The sequence below is a fragment of the Rhamphochromis longiceps genome, linkage group LG12 (genome assembly GCF_057381845.1).
Source record: "Rhamphochromis longiceps isolate RC_006_pf linkage group LG12, R_longiceps_female_GT1.1, whole genome shotgun sequence".
In the NCBI taxonomy this organism is placed as follows: Eukaryota; Metazoa; Chordata; class Actinopteri; order Cichliformes; family Cichlidae; genus Rhamphochromis; species Rhamphochromis longiceps.
The window spans coordinates 39,712,821-39,738,396 of NC_140568.1; the positions used below are offsets into that span (position 1 = coordinate 39,712,821).

The window sequence follows — 25,576 nt, forward strand, 5'->3', positions numbered from 1 at the left end:
AGCTGTTTCTCACATGTAGCACACAACAGGAAATAGCCACTTCTGATGCATCTGCCCTGAATAATATATGGATATAGCACACAGGAGGCAGCACACACGATGCCCACGTGTTATTAGTGAATGCACCAGCCTGTTACTACTATTGCCAACATCACACTAGGGCTGCTCAATTAATCGAATTTTAATCACGATTACGATCTGGGCTTTCAACGATCATTAAAAATAACTGAGCCGATTATTAGCCCCTCCCTCATATTGTCGGGCATAAACCGGTCCGTGGCGCAAAAAAGGTTGGAGACCGCTGATTAAGAGGACCCGAGGGAAGCTCGGAAAGCTAAGCAGAAGTTATTTGGAGAGTGACTGCCGTTGGTTGAAAAGAGAGTTTAAAAAAAAAAAAAAACTTCAGTGGTGTTGCACACTATTTTATATTATTTTTTAAAGTCATTGTTAACCCTTTAAAGCCGGTCAGAGCAGCACGCTCCGTTTTGCGTAACTATTTTTAAATCCCTGTAGAACCTGAACCGTGTAAGCTAGCGCAATAATTTGTTTTGCATATGAAACCGGAGGAGTTGTACTTACATCTGATGCCATCAGCTTGTCCTCGGTCACGGTTTCGTTCCACATATAGCTTTGCAAAAATTGCATAAAAAGCGCTTGCAGGAACAAAAACATAATATTCCAGAAACACGTTTTGCCGTTCCTATCAGCTGTTCGTAACACTTCCCACAGTGAAATGATGCACCTGCTGTTTTCTTTGCAAATTTGCATCATAGGATTGTTTTTTGTTTTTCCTGCAGTATATAAAAATTGCTGTATCTCCAAAATAAAACTATGAAGACACTCAAAATAAATTTCCTGTGGTGGGAAACTATTTTTTGCAACTTTATTGTATTTAAAGTTTTGAGGGATAAGCCTCTTAAATTTCTCCAAGTAGAAATATATGTAAACAAAACAAAAGCGATTTTCAATTTTTTTTGTAGTTTATTGCACTTTTTTGCAATTTATGTAATAACTATGGACTTAATGCATACATATTATTAAAATATGGGCTATAACAGTTGTATTGATGTATAGCAACTTGAAATGCTCCCACAAATGGCACTACAGCATGTAAAAAAAATAAATAAAAATAATATAAGCTCTGGTGGACTTGGTTCTATAGTAGGTCTTAAAGGGTTAAATAAATATCGTCAAATAATCGTGATCTCAATTTCAGTGAAAATAATCGTGATTATCATTTTTGCCATAATCGAGCAGCCCTAATCATCACACTTTGTTCCAGGAAGCTGTGCAATTGAAAGGCGACTAACAAGCATGCACATCTTGCAGTTTCGACACAAGAATGTTTATAAATTTTAGGAGAATCAGGTTGGAATATTTTGTCCTTTCTCACATAATGTGTAGCCCACAGCAGGAATTAGCCTGCTTTGGATGTGTTCACACTAATGAAAATACTCCAGAGAGAGAGCTGCCTGGACAGAGCGTGCAGAAAGCAGCACACATCACACCACTGCAATTAGTTTGCACATCGGTAAATCTGATATGATGTGGATTCTCACATGCTTACCCTTTCTACTATTAAACAGTATAAACAATCAAAGAGAACAAACCAAAATGCACCCAAGGATTAAAAAAAATCAGTCTGGTTATATAAAGAGCTGTTCATAGCAAACTGATTAAGGGTCTTTTTCTTTATTTCCAGTTGAAAATATACAGAGGTGGGTGCTGATATCAATTCACTTTGGCATAACAGGTTCAGCGTATAACAGGTGAGCAAAAAGCTCAGGAATACTTTGAGTACTCAATACTTTTCTTCTGCTCTTGGCTCTGCATTATTTCAAAGAGAGTGTCAATGAGAGCTGTGAGCATCTACTGTTTAAACTTTACGTTTATGAGGGGCAGCCAATCACAAGGAATTTGGCTTACAGTAAGAGAAACAGCTTGATTCAGAGCCCAGGAGGTGCACCAAGATGCAGTTTTTAAAAAAATCCTTTTTTAACTTAAACTATCAATCATGTAAAGGTACACTGGTAAGGTCCAAGAAAATACACATGGAACTGGAACAAATCCTTCTGCTTTCAGTTTACTCAGTCCATACCTTACTGGAGTGGCGCAGCTGGTGCGCCTGAGCAGTGGAAGTGGATGTTCTGCCACTTGCTGTCTCTGCGATGCCAGACACGAGTCTCCTCTGACTGGCTGGACCGCGGCCGACCCTGGCCGTCAACAAACTGAGTCAGGCGGATGTAGGCGATGCAGGCTGCATCCTCGCCGATCAGGTGCACATGGGGGTTCAGGATGGTGGTGTGGATCGGCTTGCTGTTCTTAGCCAAAACTGAAAGGATGATGAGGACAACGTCATCAAATACGATGGCACAACTACAATAATGACAGGACCAGTGTTACTACTGATGATTCAATTTAGTTATATCAATGGAAATTAATTCACAATACCAGGAAGCAGGAAAAAAGTAGGTAAACATACAAAAGCATATATTGTGTTACCAGTACACACTCATCCGAGTGTAAATGTAAGCGCTGCCGTGGAGTATTCGTCTGTATTAATCTCGGTTTGTGGTTTAGGCAAATATGCTTTTCATCAAATGTATCTATTAATCTTACGGTTCTCAAAGTAGAATCTGTGGAAATCCATTCCCTCTACCAGGTTGCCCAGGGCCTCCGGCTCAAATGAAGTCAGTCCAGGGTCGCAGATCTTACTGAAGAGCACACATGAGCGCATTTTAAAGATGCCAAACACTAACTTTAAACCACAGAAACTACCTAGTACATACAAAAAGAGACTCACGCGTATGCCTCAAAGTCTCCGTTGTTGATGGCCTCTATCAGCTGTTCGGTTATCTTGATAATTTCTTGCTTGCGTGCTGCAGTGAACATGTACGAGCAAAGGTTATTCAGAGGCAAACACAAGAGCCATCAATGTTAGCTCATTTAACTTCAGGTCATTTAAACACAGTTTTAACTCATTTACACCAAACAGATGCTCAGGCAAAGGCAGTTAGCGCACCAGCTACGCTAGAAAAACTGAGAAAATAAATCAATGAGCAAAATGTAGCAGCAGCAGGTTAATTCATACACGCCACAGAGACACATACAAGAGGCCGGGTGATCATGTGATCCTGGACACTGTCAAACACACCTTAACATGAGCACACACCAGGCTTCTCTTTACATCACCACAAACCGTGTCACCTATATATTTAAGGGCATAACAGTGAGTCAACACACACAGATCCTCTGTGCTGTTAGCGGTGCTCTCTGTGGAGCAGCACACAGGAGGTTAATAAGGCTCAGAAGTAAAGTGCATCACATTAAACACAAAGTACTTCACTCCATATACACCTGTTCGCACAATCAGAACACAAACTACCAAACAGGCGCCCTGTGAAATCCTAACACGTCATTTGATAAGGGCTCCTGACTGGATACCATGCGCAGGGTTGGGGTTTGGCTCACTAAGTACTCACTCTGGGAGGAAGACAGGGGAGGGCTGGAGGGGGTGTGAGGGGGAGGTGGGGAAGTGGTGTGTGCATGTGGAGGGGTAGGCCTGGCACTAGGTACCGGCGCCGGCACAGCATCGACTTCGGGCGCAGGGGCCGCCGGCGCCCTGCGAACGCTGCTTACCAGGTCTGTGAGCCGAGACACTGAGTGCAGTCCAGGCAAGATGGATGGATGGGTGAAGGAGGAACGCATAGAAACAGATTAAAAACATTGTCAGAAGGTGGTAGAGACAAGGAGAAGAGAGGAATGAATAAACAAGGAAATCCCTTCAGGAACTATAGTTCACTATAACAGTACAGTGAACTTAAATTATGCAGAGTAATTTTACAGGTAATCATAGATAGACCATCATAGATCTGCAAGGTTTAGGTGCCTTTGTACGGCAAGATTACATATAAAGTCTTAAGAATGATTTATCATCAGTCTGACATGTTAAAGTGCACATTTATTTAAATAATTAATTAAATGTGTGAAATGTAAGAAAGCTCAAATTTAAAACAATGTAACACTGAACTAAAAACATGTCAGGATACAAAAGTAATACTATGTGATGATTATGCAATAAATATTGACATTTTTAAATTAAAAAACCCTATTTGCACTACATATATTTTGAGACTGCATTTTGAGGTCGCTTTAGACGGATAAGCTTTATTTATATCTCTCCTGCAACTATAAAGGTTATTTTTAAAACTGTTAAAGGGACTACAGAAATATCCAGAAAACAGCTGTGAAAAAACAGCAGTTTTAATTCCTCCTCATCTTTCCCAAAATAGCACATGAAAATCAGATCAGTATCAGTGCATCTTTTCATGCATCATCTTGGCAATAAATGAGAGCAAGAGGAAGATGCTAACTTATACATATATTTCTCATTTAGTTTTCTCTGTCTGTTGTCGCTCTTTTCTACTTACTCTGCATGGGGACTACCGGGGTGTGTGGAGGGGAGGGGGCAGAGAGGGCAGAGGGAGGTGGAGTGTTGGCTCTCCCTTCTCCGTCAGCTACGGGCCCTGATCCCCTACGCACTGAGCCCAGCAGGTCAGCGAACTTTGCGGCAGCTGAATTTAGGAACGGAGGAACATGAGGAATGACACTTAAATGTAACCGCACGAATGAAAGTTTGTCTAGGAGAGCACTAAGACAAGCAGTCCTCTCAGACTAATGTGAAAAAAAAAAGATCTATATTTATTTACATGAATATATCAAATGACACATCATTTGATGTAGCGCTACGGTGCTGACTACATTATCAGAGCTCTTCAAGACAAAGTTAAACTCAAACAAAGACAGTGAAAGAAACATAAGACAGGGTTCATGCCAAGAACTGGAAAGCAGTCGCACTGTGTTGTTATTCCATGAACATCCAATTGAGGGAGACAAAGAGTTGTCCTAATCCTATGTGGTGTAGGTGGCACAAGGTGGGAGGAAGGGACGGTAGAGGAGCGATATGCTACAGAGCACTCTGGTGGTTTATAGAACTTTTCCCTTTTCTGTATTTAAGTTGTTAATTTCAGACTGATGCAGAAATAGAGACAAGGCTTTCTAAGTCAAGGCGTTGCAGGGATTTAGTGGCTCTACACAGCAGCAGATGCATGCTTTTAATATAAGCGAGGACTGTTTTTAATACAAGCAAAACACGCAGAAAGTGATTTAGTCAACTTTTTGAATGCGTTATAGGCATTTGGCGGCCATGCTGACTTACAGTGCACAGCAGCTGAGGAGCTGTGAGAGCTATCGGGTTGGGAGCTTGTGCTGGACTGCGCCTTAAGCGAGCTGTTGTCTAAGCTCTTCCCTAACACACACACACACACACACACACACACACACACACACACACACACACACACACACACACACACACACACACACACACACACACACACACACACACATATAGTGACACCAATCACAAGAGAGATGAGAGCCATATTCATACTTTGCACACAAAAACAGAAATGTCCCAGTGAGGAACGGTTGGAACTACATATGAGATGGCATGAAGGGGGCAGATGAATGTGATGAGCGCAGTCTGTCTTTACATTTTCAGAAAAATTACTGCTACTATTTGGCACAGCAGTCTGTCAATAGATTGAGCAAGAGGGAAAAAAAAAAAAAAAAAAGAGGGAAAAAAAGAAGCTTTTTTCTCGTTATCTCAGTTAATGACTCCATTTTGGCAGGATTTACAACTGCGGCTGCCGCTGCATGAGAGGTTTTACTGAGACTTCAATGGGAGTCTTGCCAGTAAGCAGAGGACGAATGATGACAACAGTGATGGCCATGATGATAATGAGAGAGAGTTGGATGTTACTCATTATCGCTTGTCTGTTTAATCAGCTGGCACGCGAACAACTCATTGACAAATAGAGGGAAAGAAAAGGCCCCTGCAGGGAAACAAGGAATTTGCTGCCACTGGAAGTACACCCACTCAAACACAATTACATGAAATTCACAGACCAACTATTAAACAATCCACACCTTCTGCAACAGTAATTTTGACATTTTTCTGTTATCACTAAAATTAGTTGTGCTAAGTACAGAAACCAAGTATAATGAGGGGAAACCAAGAAAAATCTGTCAGTGTGCAACCAACAGTAGGTGACTGACAAGCGATATCTCGGAAGTGCAGAGCATAAATATTCCAGCGATGGACAGTTAATTCAACAGATGTCAAATAAGAAGAATACTGGGATTACTAAATTAACACCCAATAACCCTTCAAATTCTAACACAAAAACATGTAAATTAATGACTGAAAACAGCAATCAGCCCTCAGAAAGCTGCATGCAACATATTCGCTTCTACAGACTTATTGAGGCTAACAAAACAGATATGTACTCAGATGCTCTGAAGGCCAGTGCAGGTGTTGGGTTACAAGCCAGCTGTCGAGCACTGACCTCACAAGAAGATCCTATAAAGCCAAGCGAGAGACAAACTACTCCAACCAAACACGCCACACTCACCTGGTTCTTGTAGTTTTCTCTGAGCAATCTGAGTGTTAGCTCCCTAAGAGCCCTCAAACTATTGCTATCCAAGGGTGGCGCTAGCCGAGCGGTTTGTCTTTAACACCTCTCCGGGAGCTCCGTCTCGGTTTCCTGCCACTGGTGCTAAGTTTAGACACCTCTCCCTTTAGCCCAGACTTCCATCCAAAGGTGTCCTAGCCCCCTCCACTTCTGCCAGAGGGGTGGGGTGGTGGCGCTCCAATTTAGAGTAGGGGGATGATGCAGGAAAAGTACAGTAGTATACAGTACTTCCTTTGTGCATAAAGTTTTTCCAGGCGATACAATGTTCTGTCAAGATGCCCTACCTTCATAACGTTTGTTTTAATGCTAACGTTTAGGCACATCATTTGACATTGGATGACAATTTGACTAAGGTGCAGTACAGAAACACTTCCAATCAGTTCACTGAAAGATTTCAGACAAATTAATCAAAGCGCCAAAAGACCAAATTGACTGGAACTGCATCAATTTTTTTAAAAAAAACCGATAGATTAAAAAGACTAAACCTGCACCCTTCTTGACAGCCAGCAGGGTGCTACACCTCTGTTTATAAAAAGAGTGACTGGAGAAATGTACGATAAAATTACTTCTCGCTTGATTTATGACTTCAATAAACACATTTCTACTGATTTTATGGTCTCAATAATAAATTAGTTTCATGTATCATTTAGTACAACACATTAATTGACTTCAGAGCCATCAAAGTAACATGAATCCTAAACTGCACACCTCTGTATGAACCGATCTCCTGACTCCAGGAGGATATCTGGATCAGGATCAATTTTTGATATTTCCTCTAGAACATCGAGATAATGTCTCCCAACTTTTCTTATTTCAACTTAATAGGTCTTTTTGAATATATGAAGAAAAGGTTAAATCTTCTTTTGAAAAACTTTTAGGATGCATTAACTCGAAACACTAATCACTCCCAACTTGGTGCTAAAATTTTAATTCAAATCCAGCAAGTTGGAGCAAGTTTTGTGCTGGCAAACGCCCTGATCACATCGCTTCCTTGGCAGAGGTAATAAGCAACTATAATAAAAGCATTTGGAGTACTGTTTCCAACATTTTTTTTCTACGAGACCTACATGATGGCTCTTCTGCGGTTGCTAGGGAATTTGTGACATAGCAGCAAAACCTCTGTAGGGAGGAGGAGGAGGACGATGAGGAGGAGGAGATGGAAGCGCACATCCTGTTCTGTATGCTTGGCACCAAAATGAGACATTCATGACCCGATTTAGATGCATTGTACTCAGCTGAGATGTGGAGAACAGGGGTGTTTGAGTGTGTTGGTATAGATAAGCTGAAATTATGCTTTCACAGTAACACAAGAGAAAAACACACACCGAGTGGACACAAAAGGCTAGACACAAAAACACTTTGTGGAGTTATTTGCTGATATGTGTGATACGCCTTTGAAAGAGTGTTTTCTTCCTCTCTCGCAACACTAGCCAAGTGACACACGCACACACAGCCACAACTACACAGCTCCAAAAGCTGACACCCCACACAGGCATGTTGGTATTTAAGGGGTGTGTGCTCCTCAGTATTAAGATTTCAGCCAAACACTTTTGAGCCAAACCACAACAGCATTACAAGGCCTCTTACATTTCACAGCCCTCGTCTCACATCTCAAACACACAAAATCATAACCATACATGTCTTCGTTATAGAGCTCCGTGAGGAATCAGTAAGAGGTTAGACGTGAGCCAGATGACTAAATTAGAGCTAATCTACTGCATGTGCACCACACATGATGTGCATCTAGGACTCTTTTTAAACAATAACCCTTTTAGTACATATAGCATGTGCTGCTTAGCCTTCTGCAAAGCAACAGAATTTTAAATAAATCCAGTCATTACGCTCTTCATTCCACTCGAAGCCACTATGAAGACAAAGCCGGTCGCATGAGAGTTTGTCAGCAGTTGGCATCAAAAAAAAAAAATTCTGCCCCAAGGCTCGTGATAACACAGTCTAATAAACAAGAGAAGCTCATGCAAAGCAGAGCATGTAAGTATTAAGAGCCTCCCTAGACCCTCAGTACATTTGACTGTAATTTTTAAGCTTTTAAAAATTGTAGCAATTTCATAAAGAGGCATTCATTAAGGTACAATTATGTCAGTAACAAAGAGCAGCTTTCACCGCAAGGAGAATCCATTTTCCCAGCAACTAAAGAGCAATAACAGAGCCTGTCAAAATCCACCATTATAAAGCTGAGAACTTAACAACTGAAAGGCAATCAGCCAAATCTCCAACATATTCCATTAAAGTGCGCTGTCACACGGTTGTCATCGACTTGTAATGAACAGTTTTAGTGTTTCTGTTGTTTAAAAACTTACTTTTCTGGCTCCTGAAATTTTTGATTACTAGATGCACATTAAGTTCAGCTGTCACACAAGTTGTTCACTGACTGACTGCAGTGACAAACAAAAGCCTGGAAATGTCAAGTGATGATCCAAAACTGGTCAAGACCCCTGGAGTGTTGTGACTTTTCATTCGGAGCAAACAGCTTCTCCTTTTATTTGCAGTCTTACCTTTCACATCTTCGTCCTCCACAGTGGTGTTGCTGCTGTCCGACGATTCCTGGAGATCAGAGATAAACAGTTAGCTAAGGTTCGGCCATGACAGGGCACACATTCGCGCTGAATGCACATGAAGAGGGACGTCACAAGAAGGGCAATGAGACTTGATGTACACAGACACAAGACTGGCCAGCAGGGGGCACCCTATGTTGCCATGTCATGTCTTTACAAACCCAAAACAGCGTAAAATACACCAAGACCAGTTACTTACTGTGGATTTAGTTCATAAGCAAAACACAAAATCGAACTGCAAATACGTTAGTTACTATCATCCAGCCTTTGTAACTATTATTTGTTTACTTATTTTTGCATTAACAATTCAAAAACTTAAAAGTGTCAGTCTATATTTAACCTTTTTACACTCAAACCTCTTTTCTTCTACTCATGCAGCTTCGTCCTATCTGTGTACTGCACCAAGTGGACAAATGATGCCTTTGCTTCAGTGGGAGCACTTATATCATGCTAAAACTGACAGAAACTGCTTTCCATTTCAATAACGCTAGTAGACAGAACAGATTCTCACAGGGCGATATGTTGTCATCTTAATCAGGGGCTGCATCCCTCAAATCTAATCATCTACCCGTCTGCCTGCTTGCCTGCCTGGCTGGCTGTCTCCCTCTTCTTAGGCTTTTGCCAGAGGAGGAGTTTCTCATTTCCAATTAGAAGATTAAATGGGCCTAAATTCCCCTGCATGAAGAGTTGAGAGACTCTGTGACCTCATTAGAAGCATGCACGTGTGCTAACAGCCTCACGAGCACAAAGCACCAAAGTGGTTTCATACATAGCCTTTTAAAGAGCAGCTGGTGGCCTGACCGGAGAGGAAGAGCGAAAAGAAAAACTGTTTTCATGTGAATGCGAAGGAAAGAAGTGTGGAAAGGATTGTCAACTATTTGAAATATAATTAAAAGTGTGATTACGCCTACAGTTTGTTTTCTTTGGTTTGAATCATTGAGATGTTTCCTGTAACATTCTGCATCTTATTCATTTTGTTTGACCCTCCTTTGAAAACTACTCATTGTGTAAATATGGTGAATTTATTTTCTTTGTTCTTTTATGCGACATTCATTTCTCGGGTCACATATTGAAGCCTCGCATTTACTTGATCTCGACTCCTCTTTATTGTTGCCTCACAAAGTCCAGAATCTATCAAACTTAACTTACCAGATGGACAGAGCTGAGTGAGTAAGTGCTAAAGAGGTCAAGTGTGCTTCTTTAAACCAGGCGGGTGTGAAAACATAAACTGCACTGAAGACTAATCTTCCACATACTTTCATCGCCTTCCTGCATAGCCTCTGTTTGAGCTTGGAGAGTGAGAATTCAAAGTCATGTACTGTATTTCACACATATAACTGACCCACAATCAAAAGATCACTGCGCTTTATTAAAAAACATGAATATCTCTTTCAAACAAAGTTCTGCTACTTCTCACTTTGGGTATAACAACTCGGGAAAAACACCTCAGTCATGCCTATGAGGAAGTGATCTTACTGCAAAGGCATGCATGTTCATGCACAAGCTATAAACACATACACATTCACACTGGTTACACCAGCAACTTTTAAGAGATTATATGACAGTAAGAGAGGGTACAACAAGACACCATCAGTCAGTATAATGCAAATAAAAAGTTTTACCTATATCATATATATAAATAAATTACAATGCTGAATGCTGAATATAACAGTCTTAAAGATCCAGAGACACCAGTCTCAGGTTCCATTCATTGGCTAAAATATAACATCTGAGCTCAAACATGACATCTAAGCTTATAAGGACTGCCACTATTCTCACTTGAATAGACATTAAGTATAGTTAGAATTCCCTTAATCCTAATACATGCATGTGTTGAGGTCCCCCTTGGTGGCAGACTAACACAAGTTTGGTTGTTGGGGTAAACAACATTCGCTACCTAGCACCTGTTCCCTTCAGACAGACTTTTATCTGAGATTAATATTTAGTTACACACATAGACAAGTGCACAAAGCCATGTTGCACTCGCACAGATGCAGCATGAAAAAAAATATCAAAGGAGAGGAGAAGGTAAGGAAGAGGAGGAGAATGACAGAGCAGGAGAAAGAAGAGGTCTGGACTGGGGAATGACGTATACCTTTGTCCTGTCCACCGGATTATGGATGACAGTTGTCTGAGGTTCCTGGAGGAAGAGGAAAATGAGGAGGGGAGATGAAGGAAGATGAAATAAAAGAGAGCAAGTAAAGAAAAAGTGGAAGAGAAAGAGAGGGAGGGAAAGGAAGAGAGCAGAATTTGACATAAACGTAAATATAAATGAACCAAGTGTACCAGAAAGAGTGACATGAATGTTGTATGAAGAGAAAGTGCTTGTTAAGGATGGCAGAAAAGAGGGGGAGAATCCTCCAAAGTCATAGAGTGGGTGGATGAACTGAAGACTGTAATTTGGAGTCAGTTCTGTTGCCTGTACACACACACACACACACACACACACACACACACACACACACAAATCTGCAATGGGCACATCAGTGCTCACGCAATTTCACACACACACACACACACACACACACACACACACACACACACACACACACACACACACACACACACACACACACACACACACACAGTGTTTTTTTGCATCACTTCAGAGGACATTACACTGACTGTTCTTCTTTTCCTGAAGACTTGACCCACACTGCGCCCCAACTACTGCGACCATCATTTTATCCTACATCCTTACACTAAAATCTAATGACCTGTTTTTTAAAATCTCAAAACGGAGGAGAGTCCCCGTAATATAAACAGCTCTACATATGTCCCCACAACATAAGTAATACAAGTGCAAATACACACATACACGGAGTAAGTACACAGCCTAAGGGAAGAGATGGCATGAAGTTGCACTCAAAGCTGTGACATCTTTTTGAACTTTAACTTATCTAGGCTTTTGTTTACATGGGTACTCCTTATTTCTGCACCACCTTGCTGTGCATGCATAATTTCAAACTGTTTTCTATGCCTGAAAAGATGGAAATGCATGCCAAAACACAGAAATAGCAAATCGAAAGGGACAAAGGCATAATGACAAAAAAATCAGCCAGCTCATACAATATGCATAAAATATAATGTGACAGATTAAAAGAAAATGGCCTCAACATCTTGCAAAACATTGGCATACCCAGCAGAAAGACTCAGATGCCCCACAAGATGAAAAACGGGTCATTCTGTTCTTTCACACTCGTCTCAACAGAAACGGCGATCACTGCCGGGCAGACGCTGGCATCATTTCAGGGTCCTTTTTGAAATGGAATTTAATCAGAAACAGCTATTGTTGTTCAGGACTATGTGCAAAGAAATGGCTCAATCACTCAACAGGATTAGCCATATAACAATTTGTCATGCTAATTTTGCTGCTACCAACACTAAACTTCATGCTGAAACTAAGCTGTCTCTTAAAGTACAGCAAGGTAGTGGTTCCCAAGTTTTATCTTTTATCTGACATACCCCCAAACCCTGTCAGGCAGACCCAAACCACTCTCACCTCACCAGTTACTCAAAGCATTTAGCTTACCATTTCTGAATGATGACCATTTAGGTATAGGCATAGTCTCCATTTAAACACTACTCATTATGTGCAGGGACCACTTCCAATCGCTTATTTTAGCTAACAATTTCAATGTATACTTTTAATCTAGCAATTTTACTTATTAATTTATACTTTTGGCTATTTTAACCATTTTGCTTGTAGTTACGTCTAGCTAATGAATTGCAACTTTTTATCAATCATTTCAGCAAACTAGTTCAGTATATTTCTACATACTCTATATAGAATTAAGTTTAACTGCTTGCCATACAGTTTCCTTATAAACAATCATTCATTACTATATATTTTTCCATTTTCTAATTTGCAATTTCAGTAATTTATCTGGACTATTTTCTATTATTTCATCTGGTAATTAATAAAATTCGCAATTACTTTATTTGAATCCATGAAAGTGCTTTTATCTAGAGTCTCACTTTCTGCTGTTTATCAATGCTATCTTCTGATAAAAGCTGTTCAAATCCACCAAAAAACAAAAAACCCTAAATTACACTGCAATTTTGTTTTGTTTTTCATATTCACTGTGCAATTCTGTCCACGTACCACCTCGATACTGCAGAAGTATCTCCTTTAGCACTTGTACTGCAGCTTGCAAATCACCACATGAGGTACAAAGCTGTACTCTTTCTTTGCCACTTTTTGCTATAACAGTTATAGTTTTACCACATTTACACCAGTACTTGACCTTTGTCTTGAAACCCTCAAAGGCTTGCCTCCTCTCAAGTTCACACAGTAGCCACTGATTGCTGATGACTCAGACTGGAGACAGAGATATTTTCTCCCTCTACTAGGAGCTGTCACTCGATGTAGAACATCCTGTGTAGCCCCCCCGCCAGGAAGTGACACCTCTGTGATGACCAATCATCAGCTGTCTCCCTGGTGATGATAGTGGTGTTGTCAAGGCAACACCACTATCATCCCTTTACTAGGGATGCTTTTGCTGTGCAGCTAATTAAATGATTTCCCCTTTTTCACTCTAGATGGAATTCATTTAAACGAAGCACTAATGTATTCATATATATAAACATATATTCATGTGGATTTACTACCACCTGCCTACTGCTTCCAGGTGGGAAGAATGTCAGTCCCCTGCTGTAATTAAGGAGATAATGCACCAAATGGCTGAACACAAACTAGATGAAGTCCCTGGTAACAGTGCGATTATTGCAGCCGCCCTCCTACTTTCTATTCCCTTCAAGGATCAGCAATAAACACCTGTCCTCCATGCTTGAACCCACACTACCACAAAGACTTTGAAACACGTAAATGTGAACTTCCATTCAAACCCTGAATGTGAGTCATTGTACATGTGCCAAGCAGAGTGCTAAAGTTAGCATCACATGTAGTCAAACAGAAACACACACATTGGCAAAAAGAAAAACGTTCTGTTGTGGAAAAAAAAAAAAAAAGCTCATATAGCTACACATGATGCTAAATGGAACTGGCTCACTTACTGCTGTGTTATATACAGTGGGATGCAAAAGTTTGGGCAACCTTGTTAATAGACATTATTTTCCTGTATAAATCGTTGGTTGTTACAATAAAAAATGTCAGTTAAATATATCGTATAGGAGAAACACACAGTGATATTTGAGAAGTGAAATGAAGTTTATTGGATTTACAGAAAGTGTGCAATAATTGTTTAAACAAAATTTTGGCACTGTTGTCATTTTATTGATTCTAAAACCTTTAGAACTAATTATTGGACCTAAAATTGGCTTGGTAAGCTCAGTGACCCCTGACCTACATACACAGGTGAATCCAATAATGAGAAAGAGTATTTAAAGGGGACAATTGTAAGTTTCCCTCCTCTTTTAATTTTCTCTGAAGAGTAGCAACATGGGGGGGGGGGTCTCAAAACAACTCTTCATTCTGGAATAAGGTGCTGTGGACTGATGAAACTAAAATAGAGTTATTTGGGCATAACAAGGGTGTTATGCATAAAGGAAAAAGAACACAGCATTCCAAGAAAAACATCTACAGTGAAATATGGTGGTGGCTCCATCATGCTGTGGGGCTGTGTGGCCAGTGCAGGGACTGGGAATCTTGTCAAAGTTGAGGGACACATGGATTCCACTCAGTATCAGCAGATTCTGGAGACCAATGTCCAGGAATCAGTGACAAAGCTGAAGCTGCGCCGGGGCTGGATCTTTCAACAAGACAACGACCCGAAAAACAGCTCAAAATCCACCAAGGCATTCATGCAGAGGAACAAGTACAACGTTCTGGAATGGCCATCTTAGTCCACAGACCTGAATATTATTGAAAATCTGTGGTGTGAGTTAAAGAGAGCTGTCCATGCTCGGAAGCCATCAAACCTGAATGAACTAGAGATGTTTTGTAAAGAGGAATGGTCCAAAATACCTTCAACCACAATTCAGACTCTCATTGGAAGCTACAGGAAGCGTTTAGAGGCTGTAATTTCTGCCAATGGCGGATCTACTAAATATCGATTTCATTTCTTTTTTTGTGGTGCCCAAATTTATGCACCTGCCTGATTTTGTTTAAACAATTATTGCACACTTTCTATAAATCCAATAAACTTCATTTCACTTCTCAAATGTCACTGTGTGTGTCTCCTATATGATATATTTAACTGACATTTTTTATTGTAACAACCAACAATTTATACAGGAAAATAATGTCTATTAACAAGGTTGCCCAAACCTTTGCATCCTACTGTATCTACTTTGGTGAGATTACTAGAGTGCCCTCTAGAACATAAAGCCAAACTGCTGCCCTGTGTATATATAGTAATCAGAACAATAAAGATTCCCAAAGGGAAACTAGAACTCCCCATTTCTGTTCCATAAGAAAACCTCACTCGCAATATCGCTGAATTTTCCCAACTATTTGACAATGGACTTAACATCATTTTTTGACATAAAAGACAAATCCATAGGCAAGAGAGTAGCTGGATTTAGTTCAAACATGTTTTTTCTAACAAGCTGACAAACAAGACTGAATACTGTGGGCCTTTTTAGCTTACAGGTTTTTATTCCAAAACATCAGCCAATTTTACAGAGGAATTCTCTAAAATCCACGGGTGGAATTTTTTTCGCTGGAAGGACAATCTGCAGACCTTTGGACTGACACGGTGGGGGACAGCTTCAATACAGGAGGAAGGGGGTAAATCGCAGTGACAGTCCCTGCAGGCACTGGTTGTCTATTTGTCTTTGGCAAACTTATACTGACAGAGAAAACAACATGGCGGTAGACTATCAACCCGAGTCCAAGTCACAAAGCATTCCCAACTGCCGTGGGAAAATGCTTCCTGACACGACTGCTGGTTTACGACCTACCCGACTGCTTTGGCCATCTCAGTGGCTCGATAAAGACCAAACAAAACCAACAAGAATGGACAGAAAAGAAAAACACACAAAGGTGAAGGAAAAGGTGTGGGATAGGGTGAAGGTAAGGGTCTTAAAGGACATAAGGGCGGCGGGAAGTCGGGCACACACAAACACACAGGTGAAGGGCGGGTTAGGAGATAAATACCAGAGCGGGTGAAGGGATGTTTCCTTTGGGGCTGGTGACTATGCTGTTTTTGGTGCTGTTTGTCTGGGGCTGTGCAGGAAAGGAAAGGAAAGGTAAGGAAAAGGAGGAGACACAACAAGAGTGTTAACAACAGCAAGAGGTGGGCTTGTGAGTGTGTGTCCATGCTTGTGCTCGTGTGTTTTTGGAATTAGCACATATATGTCTCTTTGACAGAATCAACTTTGAGGGTCTCACCTTAGTGGCTCTCATGTAAGGTAAAGAGTTAGGATTTGTCTTTTCATTCAGTAAAAACTCAATGCAACATTTTGATATTCATCGTTCAGAATTTATCTGCTGTTCTGTGTTACATTTATTTAATTTGTACCGTGCGGATCAGAGCAAAGTAGTAGGATACATGTAGGTGTGCATCCCAGTGAGGCCTGAAGGTGGCAGGCAGACGCAGCAACTGTGAAGGGATTATCCTAAAACGTTCACTCTCAAGACTGATCTGTAATTCTCAGGTGACACCACGGGCTGAGGGGTACTCTGACATCATCGTGATGTCACAAGTGACTTCCCCTGCTTGGGATTCCACATCAAGACGTGCCGTTTGGCCGTAGTGAATCACCTTTAGAAGCCTGGATGAAATGCTCTTTTGAAGATCAAACATCAAAGAGCGGCCGGCTCTTTGGAGCGTAGATTGATCTAAATTATTTTTGCATTGAATCTACATTACATTTGTAATCCTGCTGGGGGGGAAATATCCAGTTTAAACCCTACAAAGGATCAAGCCCTGGGTGTGACAGTGAATAAGCTACAATTACGTCAATGGTAATTATGTGAGTTGATACAGTAAAATGCAAGCAATCTTGCTTGTAAGTGAAATTTCAAGAGGTCTTAAGTAATCAGGAGGATTACCTAATCCCCTATTAAGACTTGGCTAAGATATGGCATGATGTTGGTGTGCTGCCAAGCTAGTGAATGATTCCACCTAACATTAATTAGATAAGCACAATATATGAGAATTTAAAAGTGCACATTTTAAACAAGCCCAGAAGATTCAATAAAACAAAATGTTTGGTAATCTTGGTGCTGCAGCAGTGCTGAATCAGAGTGACTGTAATGGTGACTCTTTAACACTGACTTTCAAGATGGAAAGATGAAGACTGATGTGTGTGTGGTTGTGGGTGTGTATGTTTACCATAATATGAATTTTTTAAGCCACTGGGCTTACTCAGAGGAGACGAGAGGAGAGGAGAGGAGAGAGAAGAGGAGAGGATGCCAGCACACATATGGTGCGAAAACACCACATAATGCAAGCACGCACTAAACAGCAAGTAAAAGCTGGTGTTAGCTGACAATAAGCTGACATATAGAAATTTTAAGCACCCATACAGTAACCCACACACAGCCACTCCCAAACAAATCTCCACACTCACACACAAATTACACCAAACAAAGTGGCTGTCACTCCGCTGCCTTTGTGACGATGAAATGCATTCCTCAAAGCAACGATACCATCGTGAGCAGTCTTAGTCAGAGCGTGTTTGCAGTATCAACTCGGGGCCTTAGCATTTACGTCATGTGTGTTTGTGGAGAGAAAACTGCTAACACTTCAGGGAGGCATTGAAAGAAAAAAAAGAAAAAAAAGAAGGAATGATGACAGCAGTGCTACGGCTCGCCAGTTGTGGAGACGACTGCCAATCATTGTCATCTTGAAAGCAAAATGTCCATTAGATCATTTCTAAATTATGAAACAGAACACCGGACATCAGGAGTGATCACAGACAATTATAACCATAGATGAGGGTTAAAAGGGGGTTAAAGTATCCACACGAGGTTTCCAGGATGGGTACAGGAAGAACAAAGGAGGGAAAGGTGCAGAAGAGATGACAAGTGTGGTAAAGGATGAGCCAGATCAGAAGATCAGAGAGGAAAAAAAGTTCCTTCTGCGTAACGGCAGGGCAAGAAGTTAGGGGTCAGAAATAAGTGAACTGAAACTAGTAATTCTGTGTGGTTTAATATTCTTATGCAAATTCCTGTTTCATTTTAAATCCTCCAAGTATGACACTGAACATGTAGGGTACATGGACCATTCACAGAGTGTATGTGCCCTAGATCAGACTTTTGTACTGCATGTACTGCATGTTGTGTTTAGTCAGGCAAAGCCAGGCTGTTGTTTTGTGATCGTGTCTTCAGCGTTTGGATGCAGTACTGTGCTATAAACCTGCTTTTTTCTCCCAAGTTTGTTTAAAACAAATAAGTAAACATCTAAACGCTACCTAAGACTGTCTAAAGTCAAGCTGGTACTGACAAAATAAGTGCACACGCTGGAGTCATTTCCAGTATACCAGAAGCTTAATTTAAAAACTGGAACACGTTTTGACCCATTTCTGTGTAAAAGGAACATGCGCGCCTTGCTTAAAAGTAAAAGACTGGTCTATTTTTACATTTGCAGAGGAGAACTCAGTGGCATATGTGAACCACATACTGTATATTCTGCTCAAGCCTCATATAGCAATGTTCACAGGTTAATGTGGCAGTAAATACATTGATACACTGTGAGTAGTACACTGGAAAAATAGCACACTAATGTTTATCTACAGTAAAGTATGCTGAGCCGCTGCAATGGCCAATTCTGATGCACATGCATGTTGGCCTCTGCAAACACCGTGGGTAACGAGTCAAGTGAGGAGTTGATTTCCCGTTTACAGCCTGTAACAGCGAGAGAGAACCGAGCCACAGCAATCAATGACCTAGCCTACTGTAATCAGTAATTACTGGACATTAGTGCATGAATATCAGCTGAACAGTATTAGGTTCTGATATTTGCCTGGTTCTTTATTCATTTGTAATCCTATTATAGTTTTTTTCCCTAAGTTGTTTTTGAATAGATGGAAGTATAGCTAACAGGAACAGTAGGTTAATAAGAGTCCTGAGCTAACTTAACTCCGGAGCCTCGTGGGGAGTCACCTTAGGCCAGGTGGGCTGCTGGGCTTGTAACACACTGGATGAAACCCTTATTAAACAATATTTAATATTCAACATGTTTTTTTTATGGAATTTCATATGCTGCCCGGTAGAGCAGGGCGATATGGCCAAAAATATTTATCACGATATATATTTGAAAATTTGCGATAACGATATAACCGACGATATAATTGATGCGAGACAAAATACAACTCCACAACATTACTAGCGCAAAAAGACAACCTTCCATTTATTTTCACTTAAACAAGAAGCTGGTTTTTATGTACATTAAAGCTTTATAAAAATGTAACAGTGCAAATGCAAATTCCTTGCTGAAAGTTTAACCAAAAGGCATTTCCAGTAGAAATGGGCTGACATATCCTGAGCATAACCATGTATAATATCCACTGAAGTTAAAAAGAGGTGCTTTGCAACATTAAACTGCAGTGTGCAGTACGCATTTTTCGGACCATAAGGTGCACGGGATTATAAGGCACATTAAGCGAAACAAGGCAGTCAGATAAATCAAACTTTATTAAACTCATTCTTCTTGCTTCCTCCACTTCTGTACCATTGATTCATTAATGTTGAATTCTCTGGCAGCTGCTCTATTCCCATGTTGTTGCAGTATATTAATGACTAACCTTGTATTGTGGATGGATTATCTCAGTTGTTCTCCTGACTGAAGTCTGGTCCGTTTACAGCATCCTGCCATGCGATTGCATTTGTCTCTAACCATGAGGAACCTTCACGTTAACTTTTATAAGTGGAAAAGTGTTAGTGTTTGTCCTCCAGCTTCACTGTTTATGTTATGCTAACATAGCTGTGTCGCTAGCGATCACGTAGCACATCATTATATACCAGCTAGCCCAACTTCAGTAACCCTACAAACATCACTGCTGTTTAGTTTCCTGTCTTCATTTATGTTGGAAGTGATAGCAGAGCTGTACGTTTGATTTTTTTCAGAAATCTCTCAGTCAGAACATGCAATATCATGCTTAGGTAACTAGCGAAACTAGCGAGCTAACTTCCGCTAGCTTCCTGCTAACTTCTAACTCCGTTAAATGTAATAACTTTTGTTTTCATGGATGCCTGGAAGTTAAACTTTATAGTTACACCTGGTAAAGCAGCAATGCTGATCGTTTTATTAAAGATGAAAGAATTTAGACAGTTTTTAACTCTAAGTGATGCTGCAGTGTTGTTTGACCTGAAGCATACGGAGTTTAGGACCCAGATTACTCCCAGATTTAAGAGCATCTTAGTCCGACAAATATGACAATAACAACGGCCGCTTGCATGTTCTGCAAAAAATGTGCTTTGTTGTGTATCTGACAGACAAACACCAAACCAGTTCCACATCACGGAAGTTGCACCGTTTTTACAAACCAATTCTGGTTCATCTGTTTCACTCAACAATCGGCCATGTGCGTATGAAAACAAAGGCACCGCGCATGCGCGTTTTACTCCCATTCTATCGCGATATTTCATTTTCCTATCGTTGCCTAACATTATACCGGTATTACCGTGAACGGTATAATATGGCCCAGCCCTACTGCCCGGCTGCTGCAGCATCTGCTCTGTGAATGGTCAGCATAGGTTACAGATTCAGCGTAGTAGGTGAAAACTATAGCGTTCTTAGAGGTGGAGGATTAAATAATTATACTTTTACTCTTGTTTGAAGTATGCACCTTGTTAAACTCAAGGGCTCTGTCTCAAAACTACAAGTACTGGCTCCGTTCTAAAAGTGTGTGCCTGACAGATCTGGAGCAACATCCCTGGAGTAACTCTGATGGAACTAAAACACCCTGCTTCCATTACGTTTTCAGAGTATTCTCGTGACGCCGTACTTTGCAACGATCATCCCGGCCTGTCAATCAAGCGAGACCATTGCTGTGACTTGTGCCTGGTTTTTTCTGTCAATGAAATATAACTTTCTGTATACACTGTCTAGAGCTGGGCGATAGAACGATAACGATATCTATCGCGATATAACTTTTACTCGATAGAGAAATTAAGCTATCGCGATAGACCTCGCCGCTCTTGTCCTCTTTAAAAAAAAAAAAAAAAAAAAAAAAAAAAAAGGTCGGCCGATCCAAATTAAGTAGCGCAGAGCCGAACCAATCACAGCCGCAGCTTCACGTCGCGTGACTTGTTACGTACAGCACAAGTGCCAAGCCGCACGTGTGTTTGTTTGGGAAGCAGCCAGCGGGTAATGGAGCCAGCGCATAATGGAGGAAATGAGTGTGCCGACTAGAGAAAACAGATGATGGTTCCAATGCCGGAGAGATTGTCGAACGGAAGAGCCATAGAAGTTCCGTAGTGTGAAGGTATTTCGGCTATTTCAAGTCTGACAAAAAACAGAGTAGCGTGCACTGTAAATTGTGCCGAAAGCAAGTCTGGAAATACAATAAACTGGTGCATGCGTCACACTGTGCGCCACGTTATTGTTTCGGTGAAATGAATTTCTACAATACTGTTACTGTTAATTCTACTCTCTGCAGTGTTTAAATGCTTACATATACACACAGTTACTGTCGGTCCACACATACGACTCGGTTCTGCTTCTATGCCCCAGCTTTGTTTACTTTTTCCCACCGAGGCTTCTAGACTTCTGATTGGCCAACATTTCTGCACGGTTAGGAATCTAGCGCCACCTGCTGCTTTGGCATGTTCATAGCAGTGTTTTCCTTCATTTCTGCCTTTACGTGTGAACGGGATTATTTTTTAAAACGAAAACGGAAAATCTCAGTTTTCAAAAATACCCGTGTACGTGTGGACGTAGCCTCGGTCTCTGACTGGAAGCGCTAATTCGTCATTCGGCTTTTGTCAGACTAAAGTAACTGTTAAAACTGTTTGAAAGGCTCAGCTATACAACAAGGAGAGATTGAGAATTTCCTTTTAGTTCTGTTTATTTGATATTGACAAAAGTTAGTCAGTTTTGTCTGTTCTTCTGTAAAACAAACTAAGATTTATTTTTAGAATTAATACTTTGTTTCTAAGTGGAATTGACAATTTAGTAGTCTCTGTTTCGTTTGTTCTATTTTGAAACTTAAACGCTTTAGCGGCTGTCTTTTGTGTAGTTTGCAATATTTGCCTTTATTTATCTGAAAAAGTCTCATGTTCCTTAAGTACATCTACCCTGTTGAACTTATTATGGGAAATAAATATTTAAAAACAAGCTGCTGATTATTTCACATTTTACTTGTGAGCAACGGCACATTTAAATCTTACAAATATAGTTATTTGGCTTATATCGTGATAGATATCGTTATCGCCTGAAATGAAAAAAACATATCGTGATATGAAAAAATCTCATATCGCCCAGCTCTAACGCTGTCATTTTCTTTATGTGACATGGCAGCTGTTGCCGCTCAGAAGCTACTCAGCCTCTGTAGTTCCTAACAAGGTGCTGCTGTTGCCGTCATGTAAAATGCATTACCTCGTGTACACCAGAGCATTTTTAACAAGAAGTGCCTACATGACATCTGACTGCTGTTGAATAAAAATGATTTATGAATCGGCACCCACTGTGCCACAGAATAATAAGTTAGTGAAGGAAGGGAGTCTCAAATCTATTACACAGAAGGAAGAAAGGAGACCATAAGGGATGGAACAAAAAAAGAAGTGACATGGCAAAATGCATAAATAGCATGCTCACCATATACTGGACAGTAGAGCTGGACTTGCGTTTCTGTCCTCAGGCAATTGATGGATGGATTTATTGATGGATGAGCAGATGGTAGAAGAAGGAGGGATGGGGAGGAAAATAAAGTAACCAAAAAAACAACAAGTGAGTGTACTGTCAAAAAAAATGAAATTAAAAAACAAAGAGCAAAATAGAACTTGTCAGCATAAACCAAAAGCTGTACACTTTGATGGCAAGTGAAGAGAAGTTCCTATACAGCTTAGAAAAGGCAAAAGGAGGAGCAGCTCCTTCAAAGAAGTGAAAGGAGCAGTGGTTGAAGTGAAGGCCATCAGAGAGAGAAAATTAGAAGAGGAGTCAGCTCATGGAAGAGTCAGAAGGCAAAAATTCAACCTATTGCTTCGGGGACAGTGAAAGGGAAGATGGCACGGTAAGAAAATAGCATGACAAGGAACTGCAAGATTTATTATGTAAGTGTTTTCCCAGACTTCATCTTAAATTTAAAATCACAACTGGCTTGAATTTTGTTGTTACATGTTGCATTAATGCATCAATAATTTATCGGAGACCAAAATAAATGTTCTCAATGTTGTTATTTTACATTCATCTAAAACTGTTTTGCAGCTTTTAATCTAAAGAAATCTGCACATTGTGTATATAATAACTAGTGTAAACTTAATAAGGATAAACAGTGTGTCATATAACAACACTGTTTAAAATGCAGAATATGTTGGTTCCTCTGAGCAGTAGCTGGCGTTGAAGGAGGTGAAAGGTGGTGGGCAACCAGTGCCAGAGAGAGACCGCTTGCTTGCACTGGACAGGTGCTACAACTGAAAAGCGTCAGGTGTCATTAGGCATTAATGAGCCAGCGGGAGAAAAAGCAGGAAGAGGAGAAGACCATGAGAGGAGCTCAGAGTTTCAAAAGGAACAAAAGGACATTTGGAGATTATAAGAAGAAACAAGAGAAGAGGGAGAAAAAGGAGGCAAGCAGGGACGGCAGCAAATGAAGAAGACGCCTTTAGAAATGGTTTGGGGCGAGTGTGTGGGGAGCCTGTTGCTAGGCAATGAGTGCGCCGCAGTGGAAGTAAGCGTCTATTTCTGTCGTCTGAGTTTCCAGGGTCCAGACTGGCAGCTATTCCTGGAACCGGAGTCACATTCCCTGCTGAACCGACTGCGCAGGGAGGAACGGGAGGGGGGGGACACATTCACGCACACACACTCACACCAAATCCATACATACACACACGCATGGACACTCGATGCTGCGCATGAGTGTAACACGCATGGACACCCACGCTTACGCACACTTGTGTGCAGGCATGCTCACAGCCCCGTTTGCACGTTCAGTCTCTTTTCAAGCTGATAAACAAATGGGATGTTTTCACACACACACACACACACACACACACACACACACACACACACACACACACACACACACACACACACACACACACACACACACACACACACACACACACACACACCTCCATGTCCACGTGCATGTGCCCAAACCTTTGCCTAATATAATGTATAATGCTGAGAAGCATGAATAGCACGTTGCATGTACGTGGCGCACACAGACACATTCATGATAGCTGTGTGTGGGATGTGCTACTGCAGCGTGTGCATGTGAGAGCGTGGGATGTGAGAGATCTTCATTAAATGGATGAACAGGAATGTGGGGTTAAAGACCAGATGGGGTGAGGAGGAAAAAGAAGCATTGAAAGAGGAGCAAAAGGCAGAAATGGAGGGATGAGAGAGAGGAAGTGATGAAAAAACAAAATGTGAAGGGCTGACAGATGGTTAGATTTAATAATGGAGATGGAGAGGTGGCACTGAGCTAAATAATGCTAAATCAAAATAAGAGGTCCTTTCAGGAGGATGCGCTACTCGAGGCTTGTGCACTGGCAAGTGGCATGAAGGCTGATACGCATAGCACACACAGACTCGCATACATGTAGACACACATCCAGATGTGTGTACAGATGTGTATTCAGAATGGGCCACTCACTTTAATAAAATAATTAGATAATAACTTAAAAATCCAGCAGCTCTCATTCTGATACACAACACCTCAAGCCAAAAAACACAACTTTTACATGTAACACTAGACAAACATCCAATGACAGAACATACATGACAAGAAAGACATTGTAGGCAAAAGTGAGACTAGCAAGATTAAGAAAGAAATGAACAATCGAGCAGAAAAAAAATGGGGAAGAGGAAGAAGAAGCAGAGTTTCTAGCCCAGAAAATGTAAGGAAGGAGGAAAAGTCAAGGAAGGAGATAGGTAGAGAAGTAAGAGTGTGCCCCTTACCTTGACATCTGCCTTTTTGTTGAGCAAAGTCTTGGCTGCTGCAATGACAAACAGGGAAAAACAACCAGTTAAAGGTGTAGCTGAGCAATAGCAACTCCATGTTTCTCAGTGAGTCTTGGTATGAGCTACAACCTTAACCTACATTGAAGCCTTCAGAGATAATCTGGATTTGACTGAAATAATGTTCTTTACTGACCTTAGTAGTAATAGTCTATTTTGAGTAATGATAAGTAAAGGTTGCCTGAGGCTGAAAGAGAAAGGGAACCTTTTGCACACTGAACTTAAAAAAAAAAGTGTTTTTACAAAATGACTCAAAGCTAAACAACTACAACCTCCTGAATTTACTAGAGTCTACAGATGGATACAGTATGAGTATATTGATTCATCTATTAGTCAAACAACTTGCCTTGATCTTCCCCCCCCCAATTTCATAACAGGATTTACCTGTAAAACTGAATTCTTTGACTGCCTGAAAAGTAAAGTTAAAACCAACCTT

General features: G+C 40.8%; 1 protein-coding gene across 14 annotated transcripts in view; it reads right to left on the minus strand.

The window, feature by feature from the left end:
* Positions 1 to 25,576, minus strand: part of camk2b1 (calcium/calmodulin-dependent protein kinase (CaM kinase) II beta 1) — a 79,636-nt gene that overhangs the window by 3,810 nt on the left and 50,250 nt on the right. Inside the window, exons 14-24 of one of the 14 annotated variants that reach the window (XM_085426315.1) lie at positions 25,081 to 25,115; positions 22,777 to 22,809; positions 16,170 to 16,238; positions 11,205 to 11,249; positions 9,050 to 9,098; positions 5,219 to 5,308; positions 4,431 to 4,574; positions 3,483 to 3,659; positions 2,804 to 2,879; positions 2,620 to 2,714; positions 2,099 to 2,332 (exon numbers count right to left, since the gene is read on the minus strand). In XM_085426315.1, coding sequence (XP_085282441.1) covers positions 2,100 to 2,332; positions 2,620 to 2,714; positions 2,804 to 2,879; positions 3,483 to 3,659; positions 4,431 to 4,574; positions 5,219 to 5,308; positions 9,050 to 9,098; positions 11,205 to 11,249; positions 16,170 to 16,238; positions 22,777 to 22,809; positions 25,081 to 25,115 — 1,046 coding nt within the window. In that variant the 3' untranslated portion in view covers position 2,099. Of the gene's footprint in view, positions 1 to 2,098; positions 2,333 to 2,619; positions 2,715 to 2,803; positions 2,880 to 3,482; positions 3,660 to 4,430; positions 4,575 to 5,218; positions 5,309 to 9,049; positions 9,099 to 11,204; positions 11,250 to 16,169; positions 16,239 to 22,776; positions 22,810 to 25,080; positions 25,119 to 25,576 lie in introns of all 14 variants that reach the window. The other 13 variants (XM_085426301.1, XM_085426303.1, XM_085426302.1 and 10 more) reach the window with 13 other exon arrangements.